This window comes from Triturus cristatus, chromosome 11 (assembly GCF_964204655.1).
Source record: "Triturus cristatus chromosome 11, aTriCri1.1, whole genome shotgun sequence".
Taxonomy (NCBI): domain Eukaryota; kingdom Metazoa; phylum Chordata; class Amphibia; order Caudata; family Salamandridae; genus Triturus; species Triturus cristatus.
In genome coordinates, this window is record NC_140594.1 from 168,359,870 (window position 1) to 168,387,331 (window position 27,462).

The following is a 27,462-nucleotide window of genomic DNA, read 5'->3' on the forward strand; positions in this document are numbered from 1 at the left end:
AGACGGAAAGCCCCGGGATAGGTGTGGTTCCTATCGGCCGATCTCGCTCCTCAACGCCGAGCCGAAAATCCTTGCCAAGATTCTCGCGAACCGCCTGGTCCGGGTACTTGGCGACTTGATCCACCCGGATCAGTCGGGCTTTATCCCGCACCGTAACACTGCACTAAACCTTAGACGCCTCCACGGAGTGATTGCCAGGACGGGTACGATACGAGAGCCGGCTATTGTGGCGTCCCTAGACGCCACGATGGCCTTTGACACGGTAGAGTGGGCATACTTGTGGGCGGTGCTGGCCAAATTCGGCTTCGGGCCCGGATTCGTGGGGTGGGTGAGGCTGCTCTATGAGGGGCCTCTTGCAAGCGTCGTGGTGAACGGGCGGGCGTCGGCACCTTTCGAGCTCGGGAGAGGCACCCGGCAGGGTTGCCCCCTGTCGCCGTTGCTGTTTGCCCTTGCTCTTGAGCCGTTGGCGGCGTGGATACGGTGGCACCCGGATATACGTGGGCTTCGCTGGTCGCCTGACCACGAAGACCGTATTTCACTCTACGCTGACGACATTCTGTTATATCTTGCCTCGCCTAAGAAATCTCCGATAGTGGTTTGTGACGTCTTGACATCTTTCGGTAGAAACTCGGGCCTAGTCATTAATTGGGGGAAGTCACACTTGTATGTCCTGTGTGGGGATGTCCCGCCTGTTCCGCGTAACTGTTCGATCCAGATAGCCCAGCAGGGCTTTTTGTATTTGGGGATCTATATTTCCACCGACCCCATCTTGCGCTACGAGAAGAACTTGCTCCCTCCCTTGGCGCGCCTGCGGCGGGATGTGGCGGGCTGGCGGCGATTGCCGCTCTCCATCCTTGGCCGCGCTGCACTGTTTAAAATGATGTCCCTTCCCCGTTTCCTCTATGCCCTGCAGAATACTCTTGACCTGGTCCCGGCCAGCTATTTCCGGGAGATCGAAAGCCACCAGCGCGCGCTCTTATGGGACGGGCGTCCGCGTATCGCAGTCGCTAAGTTGACGCTTCCGTGGTACGACGGTGGTATCGCGCTTCCAGACATTCGACGTTATTACTGGGCCACCCAGTTGAGCGCGATTAACCATGGTGTCTATGGTCCGGCGCTCAACCCTGGCTTCGCCATGGACCGCTGGTTGCTCCGTGGGGGTAATTACCACAGAGCGTTGTATTCGAAATCGTCGGACCTCACCCTCACGGGGCCCACCAGAGTGGCCGTCCATGTGTGGAAGGTGGCGACGGACTCGCTGGGCTGGAGGGGTAAGCTTACCCTTGCCACCCCTCTGTTTGACTCCGAGATTCTGGGGAAGCTTTGGCGCACAAAAGGGTTCGAGAAATGGGATTTGATCGGCATATCCAGGGTTGGAGACCTTTTGGTTAAGGGTAAGATAAAGTCGTTCGAGGAGCTGCAGAAGGAATACGAGCTGGGGAGCACGGAGTTCTTCCGATATGCACAAGTGCGCCACGCCTTGCGGTCAGTCCTTGTGGAGGGGGAGAAGGTGCCCGAGTCCTCTCCGTTGGAGGATCGGATCCTGGATGGTCACATGCCAGAGAGCACGATTTCGCTCATTTAGAAGAAGCTTATTAATGTCCGGGCGGATCTTCTCCTAGGGTTGCGCACCCAATGGATAAGGGACGGCCTTGAACTAGATGATGAGGATTGGCAGTACGCAGTTTCTTCTCCCAAAGAGGTCGCTATCCCCGCGCGCCTGCGGCTGGTGCAGCTTAAAATACTCCATAGGGTCTACGTGGCGGGGCCCAGGTTGGTTCACATGGGTTTCTCTGAGGAGGGCCTATGTAAGAGAGGCTGTGGTATGGTGGGTACCTTCCTCCATATTATTTGGGAATGCGGTGCGATTATGGAGTTCTGGAGGCAAGTCCATGAGGTGATGGGGGAGGTGACAGGAATTGTTATGCAGCCTGAGGAGCGATGTTGTCTCCTTAATGTCTGGAGTCCTACTGACCACAACGCGGCACAGACTCAGTGGGTGACCCTGGGGAACATGGTAGCCAAGCGCGATATCGCTCGGCTGTGGGGCTCCAATAGGCCGCCCACATTGACAGCGTGGATGGAAAACATGGACTGGAGCATGTTTAGGGAGAAGACAGTGTATTGTGCTCGGGGGCGCCCTCGGAAATGGCATGCTGTGTGGGGGTCATGGAACCAGTACAGAGGGGACATATGCCTGCCCCCCGACCCGGATCCGCCTGAGGAGCAACTTTCCCCTTAGTCCTTTTCCGGCTTTGACTTTCCCGCTGATATGTGATTGTTTCTAGAGTCTCTGCCTTTCCCTCCTTTCCCTTACTATAGATCAGTGCCTGTTGGACGTGATGGGGCTCGTCCCCCCTGATGGGAACCTCTCTTGGTGCTTACAGTACCTTTCGCCTTGCCTGTGTTTAGGGTTGTATTTATGTTTATGCAAAATAGAACCTTTGGCTCTCCTGTCAGTGATATGTGGACGCAAGCATGTGTTGAACCTCTAAAGCTGCCGTACCTCCGGGATGTCGGCTGAATAGCTGTGTCACTGATATAAAATAAAGGTTTTTCAAAAAAAAAAAAAAAAAAACACAAACATTATTAATAATGTGATTAATAATAATCATACTAAACTATTATAACCCACTGCCCAGCGCGATAATGGTTGTCAAAGGTCCTGAGCCCTGTAAGGAAGGAGAGGGCCTTTAACAACCGGTATACTACAAAGCAGAATAGTTATACTGATATTAGAACATTCTACTTAGGGGAGAAGGTTCTAATACAAACAGGGAGAAACAAAAAGACAAGTATTTGAGTGTTGGAATTGAAAGCATGTACCACCCATAACTGGACCAGAGCAACTTCATCGTATTCAGTGGAACTCTCAACATTCCAAAGTTCGAATAATATTAACACCAACAGGGACAATCGTAGTAATATTAACAACCGCAGCAGTAATCATAATAATACTATTAACATCTTTTAAGGGATAATAAAAATTGAAAGATATGCACTCTGCAATAAAACTCCATGTTTGATTATATTTGTAAATGACAGTTCATACAAAGTAATGGTCTCAAGCAAAAGCGGATTTCTACTTTGACCTGGAGGTTCGGGCATGTGCCACTCTTGTCACTGGGTTGCAATGATGCTGAGTTCTGATAAAAGTCTGGGTGCCAGGCTGGACCAAGTATGGCCACCGACTCCTGGTAGCTGAAAGCGATTCATCAGGTTTGAAATCCGGGACTGTAAGTGAGACTTTGAAGATAATATGGTAGTATTTTCTGCCAAGGATTATTTATATTGGAGGATTTATGGATGACATAAGCTGTGGTTTCCATAGCGACACAATATTGGGACTTCATCTGAAAACCTTTGCGTGGAGAAAGGTTCTGTACAGCAATTACTAGTTAAACCTGGGAAAGCATCCCAACAAGCATTTTTAATGTTCACAGTCAGAAAATGGTGGAAATGTTCCAGGGAAAACAAAGGAAACTTACTTGGTAAAACCAAACTTAGGATACCAGATGTTGTTTTTCACCAGAACAGTAAAATTTTCAGCATCTTTGAGGACAGCAGGCCTGAAATAAATAGTGTTCAATTGTTACACTGGATGATAAAACATTGAGTCAATTACTTTTATGAGTGTTTTTAAAACACAGCAAATTTAACCATGTCATTTACGAAATTAGAAATTCAGAAGAATTACGTTCATAAACAACCACAAGGCAGTATGTACCATTGTTTTAAGAATGAAGAAGTATTGGGGTAATGACAATAGTGATAAGAAACCCAAAGTGTTACAAGACACTGTGGCCATGACGGTCACTTCTCAAATGTTTACTTTATTTATGAGGGAATATTTTCTGTTGACGGAAAATACTGTGTTTGCTAATGGGAATGCTTTCCTATAGTTAAAGACGTAAATAAGTGTCCAAAAATGTCATATAATTTAGTCTTTAAATAACCCGTAATATATACTGTCAGTGGGCATACCACAAATTACAGTTTAAACAAGCATTTCAAAGCCAATAGGTCTTGCTTTATTGACCTACTGGCTTCGCCAATGCTTTATGCCCAATCTGTGCACCTATGGCCCAAAAAAAAGTGGGTGTGAAAGCATGCAGACGCAGCTGCTTCATTATCTAGGCGCCAGCATGTATGATGACGTCTGTGCATGCATCTATGAGAGTAACAATTTAATAAGTGATGATTGAGAGTTCTTTTCCAAGTACTTTCGGGATCTAAAGGGTCTTCCATGCACCCATAGTGTTCGCAACCTTAGAGTACATGTAATGAGTTGGTACATTTCATTAGTCTGCCTCGACATATTCCACGAGGAAGGCTTTAACAGGCGATAAAGTAGAAAGTGTACACAATTGGCAAATAAAATGTTTCAAAAGTTTTTTCGCACAAAACATTCAAGCCAAAATCCCTGAAGGGACCAAAAATCCCAAGAGGGATCAGAAAACACTGGAGTTTATGGGTGCCCTGGTTTCAAATCTTTCTCCAGGTTTATTATGCGGGTTGCCACCTGCACTGTGAAAACACGGAGCGGCTTTAAAGCAGACGCTCCGTTTTTCAAATGCATGCGCTCCCCCAGGGCAGCGCACGTTCGCAGCTGCCCTGAGGGCAGCGCATTCATCATAATACGGCACATTTTCCTTCATTGCGCTGGGTGCACCGTTTTAAGGGCGCATCCAGCACAATAAAGGAAAATGCGCCACATATATCATGCCGCCCCTGGCAGTCATGTGTAACCCGGAAATCATATGCACTATGCGGTTACCTATGACCGCAAAGTCCTGTGCAGCGATCAGTGCTCGAAGACATGCTGCTTATGTGCAAGTTGTCTGTCATGCACATAGGGTTGATCATCTGTCAATTCACATTTACGTCTCTATAATCGCATATTATGCGTTGGACCACAATGCCCCCGTTGTTGGTCACTGGGACCAAGCATTTTCTGTTGTACGCTTAGGAGAGGAAAAATAAACGGGGACCGACCTACTGTAATGACTAAACCCGATAGTCGAATTCAATACATCGTTTTCATGTATGCATTGTTAAACAGCTCATCTCTCTATGTTATTATTCCGTTTCATGAAATTAATTATAGTCAAGAGCTCTGCGTCAATTAAGACCAGTGAGGTACTTAGGGCAGACAAGCATTATTTAACAGCAAATTATGGTAAATGTTAGAAAATAAAGTGAACAAGAAATGACACCATGCAAGCGTATGTTTGGGCTCGAAGCTGCTATCTGTGCGAGTGTGTCGACTCTAAAGAGATGAGACCAAAATCCTCCCAAAGACGTCTGAAGCGACCAGTAAAATTAAACCAGCTGCCCTTACTGACAAATGAAAAACATAAGAAGTGAGTGACGAGGAAGCCAACCAATGGTAAATAATGGGTAGGCTCTAAGCCTTTTTACCTTTTTTTTTTTAAAGAATAGAACTTGCATTGACAGCACACCGCTGTCTCAGGTGAGACCTAAAAAGAAAAACAACAAAATAGACTACTCCTAAGTCATAAATTTCTACAACGCCCATGAGAATACATGAGAATGTAGATTTGAAAAAGGGGTGTCGAGCGTTTTATGGCTGATGTAGTGGGTGACTTTATTGTGTGATACAATCATTTAGAAGCTAATATATGTTAGCTTATAATACACAATTATAAAGATCCACACTCTTTGTGGTCGGACCATTTTGGGATGACATTCAGCAGGTCCTGAAGAATGCTATGAACCTGGTCACCTAGCAGAAACATGTTGACCAAAACTTAAAGGGGAACATCTATACCCCCTTTTTTCACTACGCTGTTTTAATCCTAACCACTGGGGACCTTAATAAAATGTCATTTTGTCAGCCAGGTGTTAGTTTCAATTCACATATTAGTTATTTTACACTCTGCCCCTCACTCCCCACAACATTGGATGATTGAAAACACCTCACGCTCCTCTCCTGTGGGAGAGTTGTAGCCCACACTGTGAACCTTGCGGGCACAGTGTTCAAGAGGGAACCCAATGATGAAGCATGTCACCCTCGGGTGAGTGAGGGTTCTCATGTTTACAAGATGAATTGTACATTCCCCTAACCCCGCACTTCGCTTGTAGAATATTGATTTAGACCATCGGGTTTTCTTATTGTGAATTTGGTTATGGTGGAGTGATACTATAGATGGGACTACTCCTTTGTTACCCTCATCGTGTGATTATAATAGAGAGCTTGCCATCCGGAAAGTAGAACAAGTAGAAATGCAAAAATTAGAGAGGAGCTAGAGTAGAGACTATTCCTTCAGTACAACATTAAAATATAAAGAAAATCATAAAGACTACTCGTGTGAACTCAAGAAAGCTAAATTCAGCTCAGTACCGAATTTGTGCTGGTGGTTGTGGTGGGATCCACCCGCACTTAATTTAGAGGACCAGGACATATCTAAATAAAAATATAGGGCACGGCTACGGAATGAATATAAGCGTTCACAGGAACGTGCTTGCTATGGACAGCTTCTGACAGTCTACAGGGATGCATCCTGTTCTGCTTATTTCAGCCAATTGTTTCCAGAAATGCAAAGCAAAGGTTGAGATAAGTGGATCAGGGTGGCTCAGGTCACTAGAGAGTACCAAAACTGTCAGCAGCTGCCCTCTATGCCAAGTCCCATTTCAACCCATCATCATTTTCACTGTAACCATACAACAAATAATTAGTGAAGCCAAGACTCCTAGAATGTCAAGGAATCTATTATATTCAAGTCTTGTTTTTCTCAAAGAGCTTCTAAAGACATAAGAAACACTCCCTGAACGTTGTGCACCCACAGCAACAATGCAAACTTTGCCTAAACAGAGTGCAGGTAGTGGGTCTTGTGCTGATGTTGCAAGTGATGTACTAACATACAGACTGGGGGTGTTGATATCATTAGAGCAGCAGGCGCATTGACACTGCCACTCAGGAGCATAAGTGGTCTTCGTAAGTGGTCCACTGCAGCCTAATTGTGCCTGTCCTTTCCCACCCAACAGTGGCCCATTTTTCTCTTTTATCCTTCTTTCAAAGTAGGGGAGAACCACCCGAATTCATCTCAAGAAAAAAAACGATATCCCGTAAAACAGTACCAGAATAACACCCAACCTTGAGAGGCAGCAGTGGTGGAAGTGTGCAGTGGACTCATTAGAACATTTCAGGCACTTATGTTTTTTTAACAAATAAAGTAGTGATTTAGCTACTTAGGCGATAATGCTCTCCTGCACAAAATGTGGCTAAAGAACTAATTAGGAATTTAGGAGAATTAAAGCCTCAAAAAGCTCTTGAATCACCTTCTCCGACATCCTCAAACAGTATAAAACATTACGGCAACCTTGTTCTAGCAGGAAGTACCAAACATCTGCCTGCTAATTTAAGAGGAAGAGCTAGTGTGCCCTGTAGACTTGTCATCCTCTTCACTGAAACCTAATGTAGATCCATCTTCACTGGATTTGCTCCACCATCGTTGCAAGAGGCTTCAGAGCTTCCCTCTGAGAGGAGTGGTGGCTGTCATTCTCCTCCTTAAAAATCAAGCTTGACCGGATTCAAGCAACTACTGTCTCATCTGTCTCGTGCCCTATAACTTGTAAACGATAAAACGGCAACTCCAGGTCTTGGTGGCGGTCAGGTTGGCTCCTTGATTTCCAACAAGATGGTATTAGGCATGGCTGAAGTATGCAGCAGGTGGTCCTCTGCAGTTTGGGAGACCTGCTGCGGGAGGTGCGTGGCAGTGAGGTTAGGGCCCTGATACTGTCGGATCTGTCCATCCCCTCACGCTCAAATCTAGTGGGTGACCGGAAGGCGGAATACATGGGGTTGGACACGTCCTTGCTGTCTCAGATATTTTTTCCCTTTTTCCCGGCCATGGCACAAGAAATCAAATGGGGGCTCCATCTCATCACCTCGGTTATGAACACCCTTTTAGGTACCTGGACTGGGATCGTTTATGTAGGCAGACAACACAAATGTAATGTTTGGGCTTCCCAAAATGGGAAAGTTGCTGGGAAACCAGGGTCAGCCCATACTACGTACCTTAACGGCGTGTTTACAATGCAGTGGTCAATGTTGGCCGATTTTCTTCAATTGAACCTATTCACTATTAAGGTTCTACTACCTTTCTCAGAGACCTCTGCAGTTAGCCAGATATGATGGGCATTAAACCTATCCAGGACATGTTGGTGTTTAACTTGTTGTGGCCCTGAAATCTTTGCTAATGCCAGAAATCCAGGTCTTGGCGATCACTTGCTTTTCCTGTCTTGGCATCCAGAAAATAATTCTTAAATTTTTCAGTCCCTGTTTTCACTTGGCTGTGGATTGATAAGGTCATCATGCAATGGATGATTGAGGGCAGGTGTGTACCTCGCTTCCTCCAAGAGAAGCCTGGATCAGCAGCAGCGGATTTAAAACACTGCAGCTGCCCGTTGTTCAACTTCACAAAGTACAATCACGTGTCCAGTATGCTTAGTTCCCTTTGTTAGCTGCTGGAGCACAAGGAAAGTTAAGTTTATGGCACTGACCATCAGGCAAAAACCTGGAATTAACAGCAGTAAAGTTTATCTGGCACACACCAAAATCTGCATAGACCTACTGGGATCTAAACATTCCAAATGTCAACACAGCCACCATTATGCCCCGGGCATTACCAGGGAATCTCTTGAGAAGCAGGAGAGAAGTCACAAGAGTTGTCTCAAGCACAGGGTTCAGGTCTGTAACCTTTACCTTGAACACCTGTCTCTCTGGCCATGGAGAATAGGTCTTCTCAAGAGTTATTCATTCTGCACCATGGTTAACCCGCAAGCAATTTATTTCTGTCCTCAGGAGATATGGAAATTTACAGGCAAAGTTCAGAGCAGAGAAAAGTATTTTCAATGCTGATAAGTACAGAGCATTACCAAAGACCTTTGTAGAGTAACAGAGGAAATAAAAAGGGTGACACTTAGGGTGTCTTTTCTCAAATTATTGACCCGGGAAAACTGCGGTTTTTTGGGGGGTATATTTCATTTTATAGGATTTGTATCTACATTTGTGAAGATACCTGTTTGACTGACGGACTATGCGGATGCTAAAGGGAAACTGCTCTGTAATGTAACTCAAGGAAGGGCACATGCCAAAGTATCATTAAAAGTCACTTTACAAATAGAATTTGCTTCTGCCATCTAAGCTTTCAGTGCTTCCTGAAAGGAGCGCCTTAATTTAGAAGCAACAATGGTGAAGTGTAATCAGCACTGATTTAATTGAAAGATATTTTCACTTCAGAGAAAGGCAACGCTATTTACAGGCACTGCCTGCAGCGTGAAGAATAGGTTTTTCAATTGTGATGAACACATGTTAAAGGGGAAAACTACACAGACTTAAAACAGACAGAATCGGCTATTTATGTACACATAGTTATTAGGACAGGCATAGGTCTTTAATAAGCAACTGCTAACGGTATGCGTTATACGCACAACTATACGTTTTTCATCACATTTGTAAAAGATGCATTTATGTTCATATTTATTTCACAGTAGTAGGAGGGATTTTATATTGAACTTATGCCTGCTTTAGTCATTCATATTTTAAATACAAATACACGGGTATATGATGTAGTGGAGTCACTCTAGATGAATTGAACAGTAAATTATTTACAATGTCGGAGTGTATGCTGCTACCCCACTTGGGTCCGACCTGCTGCACATGTCCAAGTATGTATCTACAAAGGAGAAATTGGCGGAGTTATACAGGCATTCAGTCACTTACTGTGGTCAAAGCGTCCACATATTCCTGTTTACCATTCAGCATTCATACTACATACTCAGTGTAGTGGTCCGGGAGCTCCTATCATTTGTGTAGATGTATGAAACCCACATAGACCATGGGACAGTTACATATTGCTTGTTTACCAAACGTACCTCACCATTTCCTCATCTTTGCCTAATCATCACAGGCCCGAGCTGGTCCAATAGAGATACAGTGAGCGGTTCACTGCAACACCGAAGGACATTGATTATCATGGACGTAGCTTAGTCAGTGTGATTCAGGCAGTGTGAATCTCAAATTTCCCAACTAAAAAAGCAGTGGGCTACAGTGGGTGGGAGATGGCCAAGGTTTGGCATGGACTTCTTCCATGAGGAACAGGGTCAGTACTGATTTGCATTAGGTGGGCCTCTGTCAAAGGTGGCACAGTGGGTGAAAAACGATGGTTTGGAATGCTACCCCGAGCAGTTGCCACAAGTTAGACTATTTGCAAGCACTCATCTCATCACCTTTTGGTTGTTTGATTGCCAGTAGTACGCCTGGAAACCTGAGACTGGTGCAGCTTTTCAAGCCTACTACTGCCAATGTTTGTGCATTCCAAAAATTAGTGAATTTGCACCCATTCAAGGAGCACTTCTGTAGGTGATGATTTACTACTTTGGTAAACGGGGATATATATATATATATATATATATATATATATATATATATATATATATATATATATATATATATATATATATATATATATATATATATATATTCACTTAAAAAACCATAGGTTTCACACATGTTATAGTTAGCTGGACATTTCACTCGTAAAAAACCATTGAAATTCCCCCGTTATAGTTAGTTCAGATACCTATAACTCACGCGCCCGCAATCCACTGCTCAGGACGTCACATATTACATCACTCATGACATGGTCAGTGACATCACTCATGACATCACTCATGACATCATCCTTGTGATAGAGTGGCGGTCGCGCGAGTTATAGTTATCTGAACTAACTAGAACGGGGGAATTTCAATGGTTTTTTACGAGTGAAATGTCCAGCTAACTATAACATGTGTGAAACTTATGGTTTAAGTGAATTTGCAAGGTTTTTTAAATGCTAATTCCTAACTATAACGTGTGTGAAACCTATGGTTTTTTAAGTGAATTTGTAAGGTTTTTTAAATGCTAAGTTATGTATGTTTTATTATATATATATATTTTTTAAAGGATTTTCACCGTGCGCGCACCCCGCGATTTTTTGAAAAAACATTTTTAAAAAATGTCACCCTTCGGGGTCCTTCAGGGACCCCCTGACAAAGGCTAGGGGGTCAGGAACTCTCTACCCTGCCCCCTTTTCACGTTCTCCACCTTTCTTTTTCACTGTCACACACAAAATGGCAGCCGACACTTCCGGATTTCGACCGATTCGAATGTTGACTGACATGAAACCACCAATCAGAATTACGCTCGCGCACGGCACCGTGCGCGCACGATGCGCGCAAGGTGCGCGCCTATAGATATTTATGTACTTTTAACTGCAATTTTCTCAGGAACTACTGAACAGATTGACTCCATATATGCAAAAGGCACATCCCTGACCTGAGGACTACCTCTTTGCCAAATTTCAAGTAATTCTGTTCAGCCGTTCGGGCTGTACCTTCGACTAAAGGTCCTATGGGAAAATGCACGGGGAAAACACGTTTTGGGACCCCCCTTTTTTCTCAGCCCCCGCTTGACGAATCACCCCGAGACATTCAGGGTAGGAGCTGAGCGGAGCGCCCCATTAGTTTTGAAAATTTCACGAGGATTCGTCATCCGGCGCCAAAGCTATTCAAAATAGAATTTTCAGATTTCCTATGGAAACTCGGTCCCAACTATAACTATCTACTGGCGACCGCCAGTAGATTATATATATATATATATATATATATATATATATATATATATATATATATATATATGGGTCCATTCTCGTTCTGTTCCAGCGGATTGCATGGAGGTGTACGGCGCGTTATATATATATATATATATATATATATATATATATAATGTCCCTATACAAAAGATTAACAAGTTAAAACCTCTTAGTGAAATGAGAATGATAAGTAAAACTGACAGACATAGCTGACCTGACTCTGGGCCACTGACTCAACTGTCAAGACAAGAATGCATTAATTTGAGGGGTGTCACACACCAAACACTCTCCCCCCCACCACAGCTACACCCTTGTTGATTATGCCCTCTAAAGCTGCAGATATGGAATCTGTATAAAGGTGGTGAGAAAAGTCGGAACCCTGAGCAAAACAATTCTAATTATTAGGATTTATGCACCCAAAAATATTCAAAAAGCAAATATTTTATCCAGATCTATGCCAGACACAAAACCGAGAACACATTGACATTTTCAAAGAATTGATTGTAAACATCTTAGTTGCTCTTTCACCTTCACCTCCACCCAATATCTGTTAATAAATCACACATAATAACTTACAAATCCACACAAATAGTTTTTTTGTCAAGCCCTGTGGAATCTAAATTGGACGTTTGCATTATCTATTTTAAAAGGCGAAGGGTTTGAAGTTTTATGTTTGAAATGTAAGATAGTTTAAAAACCAAAAGATTGAAATTGTACTCACAGGAGTCATAGTTTTGGGTTTACTTCATCTCTTATATTACTTTCACTCCTAATAATTTAACAGAAGATTACAAGTGCCGAGATTCGCAAGCTTTAAAATTAACCTCTTCAGTTACACATCCCTATCCTGAACCCTAACCTTACTCTACCTCTATCACTAGCCATAGCCTTGACCTTACTCTACCTAAATCCATAGCCAAAACCCTAACCTTACTCTACCTCTATCCATAGCCAAAACCCTAACCTTACTCTACCTCGATCCATAGCCAAAACACTAACCTTACTCTACCTCGATCCATAGCCAAAACCCTAACCTTACTCTACCTCGATCCATAGCCAAAACCCTAACCTTACTCTACCTCGATCCATAGCCAAAACCCCAACCTTACTCTTCCTCTATCCCTAGCCATAACTCTGGCCTACGCTACACCTCTTTCCACAGCCAAAACCCGAACCTTACTTCTCTCTATCCCTAGCCTTACTCTGCCTCTAGCCCTAGCCATAACCCTAGCCTTACTCTATCTATTTCCTTAGCCTTAACCCTAACCTTAGTCCACCTCCAGCCCTAGCCAAAACCCTAACCTTACTCTACCTCGATCCATAGCCAAAACACTAACCTTACTCTACCTCTATCCATAGCCAAAACCCTAACCTTACTCTACCTCGATCCATAGCCAAAACACTAACCTTACTCTACCTCGATCCATAGCCAAAACACTAACCTTACTCTACCTCGATCCATAGCCAAAACCCCAACCTTACTCTACCTCGATCCATAGCCAAAACCCCAACCTTACTCTTCCTCTATCCCTAGCCATAACTCTGGCCTACGCTACACCTCTTTCCACAGCCAAAACCCGAACCTTACTTCTCTCTATCCCTAGCCTTACTCTGCCTCTAGCCCTAGCCATAACCCTAGCCTTACTCTATCTCTTTCCTTAGCCTTAACCCTAACCTTAGTCCACCTCTAGCCCTAGCCATAACCCTAATCTTACTCTACCTCTATCCCTAGCAACAACCCTAGCCTTAGTCTACCTCTATCCTCAGCCAAAACCTGCACCTTACTCTACCTCTATCCATAGGCATATACCTAACCTTGCACTCCTATCCCTAGACATAACCCTAGCCTTACTCTCCCTCTACCCCTAAAACATTCTTGTCCTTTCTGCTGCTTTCATCTTTTACCATACCCATACTCCTACCATAAACATTCACCTTTGTGCAAATGATTAACTTCTTCATATTGTTTTTCCCCCGAATTTTCAATCTCTCTCTGATTTTCAAACTGTTTGTATCCATGACTTTTAGAACTTTTAATTTCTGACCTTTTAGTCTTTCAAACTATTTTGTTTGAACCATTGTCCTAATACCTCCTTAGGAAGCACAGGTCACTCACTCTGGCACAAAGTTGTCATTTTCCACCGGACACCATGCAAAGACTTCACAGGTGCTCACACTGCTATTATATGGGACACAATTTCCAGTCTGAATTCCTAGAATCAAAAGCAGATAAAAAATTATTAATGTGTGAACATTGACAAACATGTATGAGGCATTCAATCAGGGGTGTATGTGCACCTCTGGAGCAGAGCATATTTTAAAAAAAAATCAGCTTTAGGTTGTTTAAACACATGTACCCATTTGGTCTCTAAGGGCACAAAGAAAAACTAGATGGTTTTCAGCACATAAGTATTTTTTTACATATTTTTGTAATACTTTGTCACATTTCTCAAATGGTCAAATATAAATCCCAGAACACTAAACTAAGAGATATTGCCCTTACCGCCTGGAATCCCAAAAACACCAAAAATGTGAAGGTTTCCCAGTCATTGCGAATTATGTAATTTTAGATTAAATCCCAACATTGTGGCAGGATTACCGTTTATGATGCACTGCTCATTTGATAACTCAGAATTTGATAGAAATGTTATGTTATGTTATCGTGACTTGTAAAGCACGTGATTACCAAGTAGGTGTCCTGGCGCTGTCCACTACTCCCTAATCCTAAGCGGCAGAAATTATTTTCCGAACAGCCAGGTCTTCAGCGCTTTTCTGAAATGCAGTAGGTTATCCATGCCTCTCAAGTGCAGCGGCAGGCTATTCCATAGCTTGGCTGCACCATAGGAGAAGCTACGTCCTCCCCAGCGAGCTTTTTTTTTATAACAGGGACCATGTTCAGACTGGCCTCAGTTGATCGAAGACACCGGGAAGGGACATACTTTTTAAATAGTTTTATTAGGTAGTCAGAACCGTCACCATTTAAGGCCTTGAAGACCACGCATAGAGACTTGAACTGGATTCTGCTTTTGATTGGAAGCCAGTGTAGGTCTCGGATGGCCCTAGATATGGGTGAAAATTTAGGGATGCCGGTTATAAGTCTAGCGGCCGCATTCTGCAATAGCTGCAGTCTATAGTAACAATATATTTTCTAGTTCTGTATGACCGACCAAAACTATTAATGCAAGACAGACCTCCCATTCCCTCACCGGCTGGCCTTTCTAACACACAGACCATGCCGCTTGTCAGATCTCCCCCCCACCCCCACCCCCACCCCCCCAAAAAAGGCAATTCGCTCCACTCACCCTCACACAAGAACACATCCCAGTCAGGGTTTGATCCCAAATTTCCTCCTCACAGTCTACTGAGTGGGGGGTACTAGAACTGTATGTGTTTTCTGAATGTTTAGGGTGCCCTCAGGCAATAAACGGGGTGCAGTGCATTTCGGAAATTTTTAAAGCAACTGCGAGCAAAATGTCCAACTAGGCTACTCATGTTTTGGCCACAGGCATCAACTCTGGGCTGTGTGGAAACCTATCACACCATATATTCTACCACACATCAGAAGACTTCTATGGCTGAGTGCCAGAACTCTCTTGCCCTGACAGTATAGCTGGGAAATCGATCAGAGCATGACCTTTGCAAGATTTTTAGTATTTTGTTTTTTAAAACATGCTAATTCCCTTAAGTGTTTCTCACTCAGAAACATATCCCTCCCAAGGCCTGATCCAAATCTGTGTTCTCCAGGGTCTTCGGAGCGTGGGCTGATGGGACATGTATGGGTTTTTAATGGTTTTGAGGGTCACATGGGAATGTTTTTGATGCAGAAGAGTGCGTAGGGGGGTGTCTACACTGTTTGGTCCTGGGGTCAGTTGACACCCAGGGAACCTACAGACATTCCTGAAAGTATAAACACAGGGAATCCATGACGGTGTGGCTTAGATGAATCCAGACATCTTTTATTACCCAAAACCTCCAGCAAATGTCAAATTATGGGGAGTAAAATCACAATTTCTTCACTTTACAGAAGACTTTAGTTCTTTATACAAATGGCAAACGTCCTACTATTCAATGTACCCATACTTCTTCCAATAAAAATGGTACCCCACATGTGTGGGTGAATCTACGGCACTAGACCGGGATAGGCCAGACGTGTGACCATACGAAGACCACATTGACACTATAATAAATAATACAGTCAAACCTTTGGCCAGTTACAATAGCCACACCTGTACACGCAAGTTACTGTTTTTATTGGTGGAAGCGTGGGATTTACTGAATGGTGGGAGTTTAGCTATTTCCCACAAATTACAGAATTTTCCATCACAAACATTTAAGGAAATTATGTTTTTTTTAACCAATGTCTGACCTGTGCTGGACATTCTGGGTAAGAAAAAGTGGTGCCATTGAAACAAGCCATACCAACTCGGACTCTTCTAAGTGACTAATATTCAGTACTGTTTGGAGCTCGTAGGTTTTCCGTAGGTGCCAGATGATCCTTGGACCAAATAAAGTTACCCATATCCCAAAAATCATCCCAATTCCAAGCTTTTTCCTTGCATTGTCCTTTGCCGCGTTGTTGGGACTTTCCTGTTCCAGGCTATCGTTTTAATTGAATGGAAATACATTTGCTATTATCTATTGAATTTCTATATATTTTTGACTTCCGGTCATAATGAAGTGTGCACAAATCAATTCGCCTGAATGACTTGGCTTCATGAGTAGTCCAGAATTTGGAGTGGTACAAAAGTCCTCTGGAGCTAAACTAAGATTCTTGGATAAATTTAAAAAATATATATAGCTTTCAACAAGCTACAAACACTCTGCATGTATTTTACATGAAGAGTTAGGTTAAAATAATGGTATAGTTGATGTTCTGTCTTTGGTGCAAAACATTTACAGGTGAAACGCTGGTGCCCCTCGTCTCTTTTCTCCCTCCCAAAGCAGCAAGATGCTGTTTGGATTTTTCTAGCAGTGTTTTTCTTACTTTAAGGAAAACATCTAAGCAGGGACACAGTCTAATGAAAACTCCTGATTGAAGATAGTTATCAAACATTGTTGAATATGCAATGTTTACCTTAATCGTAAGTACATTTAACCCCTTCCATGCTGCGCAGATTCCGCCGCTGTGCTGACGGAATCTTGCGCGGGCGTGGTCATGACGGAACGGTTCCGTCATGAGCACAGCTCAACCGTGGCTCATGACGGAACCGTTCCGTCATGAGCACCGAAGGGGTTAATGAAGACTATTATATAACAGCCTGGATCCCTATGCAAGCTACACTCGCTATCCACAACCCTTTGCTGATGTTCCTTGGCGATACAGGGTGCCCTCATTTTGATGAGGTAGGACTACCTGCTTTAGCAGGTCTCATTCCCATGCCTAGCTTAATAGTCTCTATTGCCTTTTAGCTGCTTCCTAATACCACTTAGTAATTTATTGATCAATAATTCTTTATAACAATAACAAACGAGCCACGGTGACATCACATAATTAGTCAAACATGATACTTTCGATTTCAGAACATTAAATTCATTATAAAAACCTCAATATCCATTAAAAATGTTAAAAAAAACAAAAACAAAAAGAGAGAGAATAGCAATATTAGAATCAAATCGATTCACCTAGTAAATTACAGCAGTTCTTGGTAACTTTATACATCATTTGGTTTTCTTCTTCATATAGTCATTTCATTCATAAATACCTGGTGTAGCTGCTCCAAGCCTTCGACAAGGACTCCATCATTGAGGATTGTGTACCTTTATCATCAACCGCACATTAAGTAGCCCACTACACTGTGCTTTTACAATTCCAAAAACATTTTAGTAATGTGTGTTTTACTTCTGTAAGGGCCTGGTAGCTCCCTCAAAAAAGCTATGGGGCCACTCGTGTGTCACGCCTTCATACAAAAATCTTTCACAAACAAAATAAACTATGACAAAGCAGAAGGTCATCAGCCCACAAAATACCTATTGGATTTTGCAAATGCTTGTAACACAACTTTTGCAATTCACCAAAGATGGTTTCACACTCTTAACATTAAGTACTCACATAAAAAGTACAGCTGAAAGTGAGGGAATTCACTTTCAAAGCCTAACTTTTGGTGTTCACAAACTCTGCTCGCCCTTTTCCACACTGAAAACAGTCAGAGGTTTACACATGTCAAGGTTCGGAGTAAATCAGGTCCAAGAGACGAAATTGGAAGGGCACACCCCAAAAGTGGATGGGGCTTAGAAGAAGGGGTTTCTGCGATGGGAAAAAGATTTTCCTATTGATGGAAAAGAAAGTGTTGATGTGTAATCTGTAGCTGAAACATTTTTTCATGCATTATTACACAATATTTATAATTGGACATGCCTTCGCATTAGTGCATGTGAGTTAACTAGACAGCTCTGATTTGTTGGACAATTGGAAATTTTAGCCAAATGCATGAAGAAACCTACAGGAGTAAATTCAAATTTTGTGTGAATTGCGTTTTTCACAACCGCTTAGGCCGTTACTTTTCCCAGATGCTGCAATTATACAGTGCAGAATGACTCAGGAATTGTGCAAAGTAAGGCCAGGACAACGGGTTTACCGTGCTTTTTCTGGGCGGCCACAACCCCCACAGGGGAAGCCAGAAGGCCTGCTTAAAATAACCAATAGTAGAAAAGGCCAGCCTCCAAGGCTTAACTCAGCTAGAAGTGTTTAGGGGCAGGGATCAATCAGTAAACTTAAGAGGCCAATAGTAAGTTACCTGCCCCACATACTGATACATTTTACCATTAGTGGAAATTCGATAGAGCTAGTTGATGGTGGAAGCCTCACTTGGTACTTTCGGTTGTGTGAAGACGGCTCCGGGCAGCACTGTCCACTCCCCAGCTGGAAGCATCAGTCGACAGAAGGACAGGCGTTTATACTGGAATAGGTCACCCGTCATGTGTGGTTGAACACATCCTTTACTCAACACACACTCTTCATAGTCCCACCACCCTGGGTCTATCTGCATACCATAGTCGCACACTCCCATGGCCTGCCCGAGAGGTTGGACAAAGGATAGGCACTCCCAAAACGTTTTCATCTTACACGGTTGTGTAATTTATAAAGACAACCAGGTGGGCACCTTAAGATGCCGCCTCTGGCCCAAAATACCAGCTTCGGGGCTAACAAAGTAATGTCGGTAATCCACCAAATTGCTCAGAAAATTACTAATGTGAATGCTTGACTCTCTTTGTATTACATCGCTTAAAATAGATTGAGAATGCTTGAGAACTTTAACACTTAGAATTGATATATTTTGATGCCCTCGGTTAGCTCGTGGGCTAGCTATGGTAAAAATTAAATGATCTGAGCTACCTCCAGAGCTGCAGCAGAAAACTGCTCAAGGCCAACTGACTTGGTAAGCATTGCTTTATTTGTAAACATATAGTGTTTGGAATCCCTTAGCAGTAGTCTGGAATATAGAGTAGGGAATATCATGGTAACATAATATGGTTTCCAAAACATCGAAGACTAAAATATGGAGGAGGTAAGTGTGTATAGGTATTTACAGAATTACTATTCGTAACTCCACATCTAAGTTAGTTGAAGTTATAGATATTGTTAAGATACATATATGAGTTAAGCATAGTAAACCTCTTATTACCTATATATACTTGTTGATATTGCGGCAATGATATTATGTTACAAAGATAATCCCGAATGGATATTCAGTACCGCCACCCATTCCTAAATATAGCTGAAGCATGTGCGGGTTCTAACAGAAGGCAAAAAGGAATTACAGTCGAGTAAATAAGGTTTCGGGTGTTTAACGGGATAGCCTCGATCACCAAGATGATGGCGCTCTCCAGTACCCAGTGCTGTAGGAGGGATTCTCCAACAAGGAGGATGACTTAAACATGGCTACAACCGTTTTCAGTTTCTTGTAGCTAGAAGTAATTGATGATCCCATAATCAATTCCAGGATGCGCTTCTGGTCATGTCAACTGTAAATATCTGGATCAAGGTAGATTTCTATGAAGAAAAACTCAAGCTCTCTTGAAATATATTACTTTTTGGTTTACAGAAAGTATTTTCTTCAACATAGAACCACATTTTGACTATCCTATTTTTCGCTGGATAAAAAATTAACAAAGAATACCTTCGGAGTTTAACATCGTTCAATATGTTGTAACTACAGGACTGTATCTCTCAGTGAGGTGAAGTCAGTAGGGATTTGGCTACTTACCATTGCTGTGTGTACCCACAAAATCTTTTTTGCAGTCGTGGTTTGATTTACATATGGTCTTGTTATCCGGTAGCTGTGAAAAAATATGATGGTAACAATGTTAGAGGTTGTAGTTGCAAGAGCTTGATCATCTTGTGGGAATTCACAAAAAAATGAGTATTCGACTTTTTATAACTCGTACCTTTTATTGGACATACGGAAACACAGTGCACTGGTGCTTGAGGCTATATATTTTCCATCAACAGATATCCAAATAGCAGCTTAAGGGTTTTTTAAGACTACATGTTTTGGCTCCTATTCTCAATATGTATAAAGGGCTTCTGTGGGACATAATTGGGAGCAAATGCTACAGTGTCACTGGTGTGCTGATGGCATCCAAACTAGCTTCTTTTATACCAGAACCTAGGCCGCAATCACTGGTCACATCTTAAGACCAAGGTGGCCGGGTGTACATATTGGGCCTAACCGCAGATCAGCACGGACTGATTTGATGACCCAAAGTTCTGACGGGTAAGAACACCCACAATGAATTAATATGGATGAAACCAGCCCTGTATAGTAGTCCTTTTTCATAAAGTATCAACATGCAGCTATGTTCAGACTAGGCAAGCCAGTTACAGTTGCTACCATTACCAGTCATCTACACTTGCTACCTGGTAGTGTTCAGAACTAGTACTACAAAGACAGGATATAATTTATTGTATTAGTACAGTGCAGCTTTGCTTACAGAATGAACTTCCATTAAGTTCAGTGCTGTAGGCCCTATGGCCAAGACCAGGACTAAAGGGTCAGAACTTAAAAACATGATAGCTTGTCATCCATGTCAAGTGTGGTGTCACTTCTTATGAGGTTATTAAGGTCATATAGAGTGCAAATGTGCTTCCACTCAAAAGATTTGTTGGAAAGGACACTACAGCAATTACAATTTCAATTTTAACTCTAGCAAGGTTGCATGATTGGATAGCCACAAGATCTCATACTGCATGGTTGCAAGTTTGAAAATCCACAATGTAGGTATGTGGTATTTGTATAGCACAAACCTAGCCGAAATGTTGTACAGGGTAAAAGGAAGCAATACATTGAGAGATTAAATCTAGGCAGATGAGCTGGGTTCCACCAGTGGAGGTGGGCAATACTACACAACATTCACTCCCAGGGAGGTTTAATGGCCAACCATTCACCAAAGGTTTCAGCCCATGAGGTGGACAGTGCCAACAGATCTGAAAGTAGGGGTGTAGCACTTTGTGCTGCTCTTAATGAAGTAAAAGGACTGCCATTACTTTACAGCTGGTACTTTACAATCATGTTTTCCCCAACCTGTGCGCCTCCCCACCCACTGTAAAAATGGTTCTTGCACTTCTGAGGTTATTGGTGGAAAGCCCTATAAATAACCTGCTGGATCAGGCTAATTGTCTGTTATTTGCATACAGTAAACTCAATTAAAGCTAGTCAAAAGCTGCAGTTTCACACCATTTACGTACCTCAGGACAGCGACTCTGTGTTTGGTTCTGGGTAAGGATTATGTTCGTAATGACGAAAAACGTGTTTTCCGCCTATTTGTAGAAACAAAGCGATGTGGTTAACACATATCAAATATTTACATATCTTGCCTAATACAGAACTTCTGCTCTTCACGACGAAAACACATATAGCGACACCACAATCAGACCCGCCCTTCATCTCACATGCATTCTGCACAATGTTTAATCATTTCTAGTGAGAGTAAAACTGAAGGAATATGTTAGAACTTTATCCTGCGGTTACCTCCCAACCCCTATTTTGGCTGTGATGGCTAAGTAACAGGGAGTGTCAGCTCTGCTGTCCATTTGCACCTGAATCCAGTTCAGGATGCCTGGGGCGACTCTTTGCACTGCTGCTAGGAGTAATAAATTGCATCTTAGCTTTTGATACCTGCCAACTGTTTTACATTCTTTTGCATCCTCCATAAAATAATATTCCAATGGACGAGTCACTTTAAAGGTTTGAAACTCAGGAGTGAAACATCCCTGACACAAATGGCCCAAGAAGCACAAAATGGCTGCCATAGGCAGGTCAAAACTTTAGTGACCTGCTGGTCACTGGTCTAGTGTTTGCTGTGCCAGCCACTCCCCGAGGGCTGGCTTACATCCCACCCCACACCCATCCAACACAGGACATGCGACCCTGGCAATTAAAGGGGCTGGGCGCATGAGTCCTGGGCCAGTTCCACTAACCATATTCTAGTGTCTGTGTCATCATTCTATATGTATGGGGGCCTAGGGCCACACCACATTACAAAACAGACGCTTTCAAAGCCTGCATTAAAGGGAGGACTGATTGATGCAAGGGGACTTATGATCCGCTGGTCTAGTCTATTTACAGCTGAAGTGCTGATGGACAAATGACTTGTGTGATGCTGTTCATCCATTCTGGTCAGACTACTCCCCCCCCTCCCCCCCCCTCCCAGTCAATTTTTTTTCTTTTCTACTCTCAGTCCCCACCAACACACTTTACACGCCCTTCTCTAATTTCGGAGTATCATCTTTCTTTCATAAAAGCACCAATTAGTTTAGTGATTCACTAATATTTGCAAACTTCTAATTTACAACTGCAACCTCCGACGGAATTGTGGTGGAGACGGACGTGCGAGGCGGATACAGCAGCAGAGCTCGGAGCAACACCGCAACACTGCATTACCGAGGCACCGCTGGGCTCAGCAAGCGGATTGGGGTGCATGCAGCCAGCGTGATGCCAGCTGGAGTATTGGCCCCTTGGGAGTGCGGCGTGTGACGTGCTGTGCTGCCCTGTCCACTCCGCAGAGCTCCACGGCGGAAAACATCCCACCAGCGCAGCGGTAAGCAGGTGAGCGGGCGGCGGCTAGTGCTGTGGTCAGACTATCGAGGGGGCTTGTAGTCCGTAGTTATCCCCGCTCTCAGCTATTGCACACCGCTGACACCGGGATACAGCCAGGATCTGCCGCCATATGGGGCTTTAGCCGGCGACCCATACGGCAAAGCGGAGAGCAGCGTGAAGAAAGCAGCGAGGCCGCGGCTCGCCTGCGAGCTGGTCTACCAGCTTGCAACTCCTTAACCTGGAGCTGAACGCAGAGAGGAGCGCCGAGGAGCGGTGGACAATTCGAGGGGCACCCTGACATTAGCATCACTGCCAGCAGTCCAAGCAGGGGGTCCCCAAAATCTCAGCACAAATAAACAGTGGACACGATTCAGGGGAACAAACACCCCTGTCCCCCTGGTATCCTTTAAGCTCTCAGCGACTGACCTCACCACACCTGCCCAGGCCAGATATCCAGATAGCCAAAGCACTAGCCTGGGCTTTACTAGCAAGATGGTACCTAAAAAGAAGGATCGACCACGCACGACGACCCCTGAAGAAACTGCTAACAGACAGTCGCCGACCAAAAGGATAACAAGGACTATATCCCTATCAGAGAGCTTAAACGAAATTCCACAGGGTGTCCCACAAAGGAGGTCAATCGGGCACTTCTTGAAAAACAATGGCCACCTTAGCACCACCCAGGGCATCACTCAAGGTTGGCAAAAGGATGAGCCCCTGGATACAACACCTTCTGGCCACAATCCGTGCATCTCACAAGAGATGAGCACCATAAGTCCAAGCAGAAAGCTTGCCGATGGCCCGCATGTCCTTGAAGGATTACCTCCAAGCCCGGCGAGCTGGAAATGGCTGATTGTGACTCTGTTCAAATTAATGGATCACCGAGCGGTCAAAATACACCCCCACCTTTAAAGAAAAGATTTCCAACCCCACAATTGGCAGGAAACATGAAACAGCTTCATCTAAAAAGATCACGTCCCTGTGACAGTGGCTCAAATTCACTGGACCAAATACCACAATCAAGACATTCAGAATGCGGTCAGCACTAAGCCCTTACAATCAGCCACAAGCTCAGTGTCACTTCTAGACAACCTGATTCCAGAGTCTCCAGTGGTAGGGGACCTCACAGCCTCGTTGCTCCAAAAACTGGGCTAAAAGATTGAAAGAACTCCATAGCTAACCCCAAACTTGCTGGGGCTATTAGAGCCTCATCGGGACTCTAAAGCAGATCACCTCACCTCAAACGATCGCATAAACAAAGATCTGCAGAAACTACCTACGAATGAGATAAACAGCTCCACAAGCAGAGCACTATTGTGGCAATCATCAAAGATGGAGGTCCAAACAGATCTCCCGCAATCAATAGCAGCCCACCTAGTCAACTTAAGCATCAGGGTGGAAGAACTGGAAAACAGGATTGTTCAGCTCCTGGTCTCCAACCCTGGGGAATGCTCCTGTTCAATCCTTATGGAAAAGTGGGCGTCGCTTCCTGAGGTCCTAGCCGACATTGTGGAGATAGTCAAAGGAAGTAGGGACACGCCGACTCCCAGCACCACTGACGGTAGGGCCACTTCAAACAACTACCATCCGGCTGTAAGTAAGAACAAAGGAATCCCGGCAGCCCCGAAGCCAACAGACGGAGCGGAACACAATCTGGCACACAGGACGGCGAGCACTGCTCACGAGACCAAAGCAGCTCAAAGTACACAAATGAACAACAGAAGAGGAAGCAGGGGTAGTGAGGCTCTGGCAGCTGATTTGCAAGATTCCACTCCTGGCACAACGGTGAGGTCTGATCCTCCCCTATCAAGGAGAGCAAAAACAAAAGCTGAGGAAACAAATGAAAAAAACAACAATAAGGCGAAGGCAATCGCAGCTTTGGAAGACAGGTCACTCAACCCCACATGGCAATGCTAAAAACGGTCAGTTTTATCCAATATTTTCAAGCCGAAAACTGGGGTATGAAGGAAGTCTCATCTGTTCTGTCGTATGGAGATCAACAAGTGCAGACAATTTTACCAAGCGATTCCACTGCGAAGGGCTAAAAGTCACTCGTATGACCAAGTCCACCTCCAGGGCATGAATTAACAGCCGGAACAAGCACTGCACTGGAAGATACAACCACCCAGGGATTGACAGCTATGAAACCACCGCAGCAGGATAACCCAACACAACCCCAGCCAAGTCTTAAGAAAAAAGCGATAAATAGACAAGTGCATGAAATATCTTTTGCTCAAGACACCAAGTCTCTCCATTCAAGCTTTAATTTTGATCCACTAAATAAATCGGACACGCCAGGCAAAGCACAACCCTACCTAAGTGAGGCCCTAACACCACAAGCTCGAAGCAAAATACTCTTCATGAGACTTACCACATTAGGTATCACTGATTTCAATCCAGCATGGGCTCGCAAGGGGTAAAAACACAAAATGCAGGCTGTGCTCCTACACGAGGGAATCTTAGTTACACCTTCTATGCTGCTGCCCCAATCTTCACAACGAACGTTGGCGACTCCTGCGCCCGATCTGTATTGTTAACGGGGCAAAGACCTGCAGTGAAGCGTCGACCTTGTGCTTTTCCAAAACAAACGCTATGACCTTAGCAAGACTGGAGAAAGTTACGCATCTGATCTGGGTTGCCTTAAAGGCCTGGAATGAACGCAATCAGACTTTGGCGATGGTACGCCAAACCCTGCAGAAGCAAGCGGACTGGTCCCGGACAGGCCCTGAGGAGAGCGTCCCCTATTTTACAAGTCCTTTTAAGACCGTGCTTTTACATTTCTAATGAGGTGTTTTAATCAAAATGAGTGTTAAAGAACACTGGGGAATGCAAACGTGTGTTTAAGGACACATGGTCAACTACAAATCCAGGTGTGGTTTGGATCGGGAGGGTGCTGGGGAAAGGAGGTGGTGCTTTTGCTAAGTCCAGTTACTATTCTTCTAATGGTGTTTGTTCTTACTGTAATGATTTTAATCATTTGAACAGTTAAATAAATACATTAAAAAAACTGTACCTTTTAATACCCAGGTATATCACCAGGTGGGGTTTCATCTGTATATTTGATGTACTTTAAATTTAAATCTGGTCTGTGACGCGCATGCGCTATTCACCAACTGGATAATGGTCAACGCAGTGCGTAGTTTAATTTGTGGAGCTGGTTGCCGGTGGTGGGCACAGACACTTGTTTGTGGGCACTAGCACTTGTTTTTTCATCATCAGACTTTGACCCAGGGCAAGACAGAAGAGGGCGATAGAAAGAGAAAGATACAGGAAGTGGTGCCAAAGGGTGAAAGCAGGAGTGTAAACGAGCCTGCAAGAGTGGGATGAAGAGACGGAAGTGCTGGGTGGGGAAAGGAAGAGGCAGGACTCAAAGAGCGTCCTAATAGTTGGCATATACGGCATAGTGACCACACCGTCATCCGCTTCAGTCAACACGCATACACAGACATCACCCAAAGATTACACTGACACTTTATTTGTGGGTGAAGAACTGCTGCAGGTTTATTTCATACAACACAGTATGATAATAAAATTGGGTTATCTTACGGGCGATCCAGGGCAGGCAGCCCCTTGCTGCCCGCCCGCCTGGTGAGCCAGCACACACGGTGGGTCGATGCCCGGCAGTGTGGCACATAAATATTTGCAGATCATCCACTGGGTCACGTGATCTGCCTCCTACTCCCGCCCCTTCCGACAGGGGCGGAGCGTGTTGTGGCCACCCCCGGTTGGTCAGGCCCCCCAACCGCCCGAAGGACTAACGAGGCGCCGTCGCGGTCTTCCCAGAACCCCCTTCGGCTCCTGGACCTTGGCTCGGGCACCCTTACTGTGCCGGACAGGGGTACCCTTACTGTACCGCCTGTCGCAGAGGTACCCTTACTGTACCAGTCTGCATCCAGATCGCCCTGTAACTCCGCCTGCAACGCAAAAGAAAGAAAAAATTAAACATTCCAATAACGCGCTGAGCCTGACACGCGGGGTAAGAGGAAAGGGTGGGTGAACGCGTGTCCAGGCTGGTGCGGCGCGCAGGAGACAGAGGAGGAACTGGGCGAGAGAGCCAACTAAGAAGGGGGGGTAAGCCGCGCCCCCCGCCCCCCCGGCCCGCCTCCAGCTCCACGCGATAGGGGGGTTTTTCCCGAGTGGGCGTAGGCCTCGCGCGCGAGGCAGCAAGGGGGGGGGGGGGGGGGGGGGAAGGCTCCGACGGGCGGCCACTAGAATGCTGCCCTGCTGATGTCCCATTGCTTGGGACGCGGGCAGCGGCATAGTGACCACACCGTCATCCGCTTCAGTCAACACGCATACACAGACATCACCCAAAGATTACACTGACACTTTATTTGTGGGTGAAGAACTGCTGCAGGTTTATTTCATACAACACAGTATGATAATAAAATTGGGTTATCTTACGGGCGATCCAGGGCAGGCAGCCCCTTGCTGCCCGCCCGCCTGGTGAGCCAGCACACACGGTGGGTCGATGCCCGGCAGTGTGGCACATAAATATTTGCAGATCATCCACTGGGTCACGTGATCTGCCTCCTACTCCCGCCCCTTCCGACAGGGGCGGAGCGTGTTGTGGCCACCCCCGGTTGGTCAGGCCCCCCAACCGCCCGAAGGACTAACGGGGCGCCGTCGCGGTCTTCCCAGAACCCCCTTCGGCTCCTGGACCTTGGCTCGGGCACCCTTACTGTGCCGGACAGGGGTACCCTTACTGTACCGCCTGTCGCAGAGGTACCCTTACTGTACCAGTCTGCATCCAGATCGCCCTGTAACTC

At 44.7% G+C, this 27,462-nt stretch overlaps 1 protein-coding gene across 2 annotated transcripts in view; it reads right to left on the reverse strand.

Annotated features, from left to right (window-relative positions):
• The window catches only part of P2RX4 (purinergic receptor P2X 4), a 201,456-nt gene that overhangs the window by 46,386 nt on the left and 127,608 nt on the right, over nucleotides 1-27,462 (reverse strand). For both annotated transcript variants that reach the window (XR_014970670.1, XM_085634577.1), the window contains exons 3-6: nucleotides 21,343-21,414; nucleotides 19,862-19,934; nucleotides 13,774-13,870; nucleotides 3,489-3,569 (exon numbers count right to left, since the gene is read on the reverse strand). Coding sequence is in view for 1 of the 2 variants with exons in the window: in XM_085634577.1 (XP_085490703.1) it covers nucleotides 3,489-3,569; nucleotides 13,774-13,870; nucleotides 19,862-19,934; nucleotides 21,343-21,414 (323 nt within the window). In the remaining variant the exon portion in view is untranslated. The remainder of the gene's footprint in view (nucleotides 1-3,488; nucleotides 3,570-13,773; nucleotides 13,871-19,861; nucleotides 19,935-21,342; nucleotides 21,415-27,462) is intronic.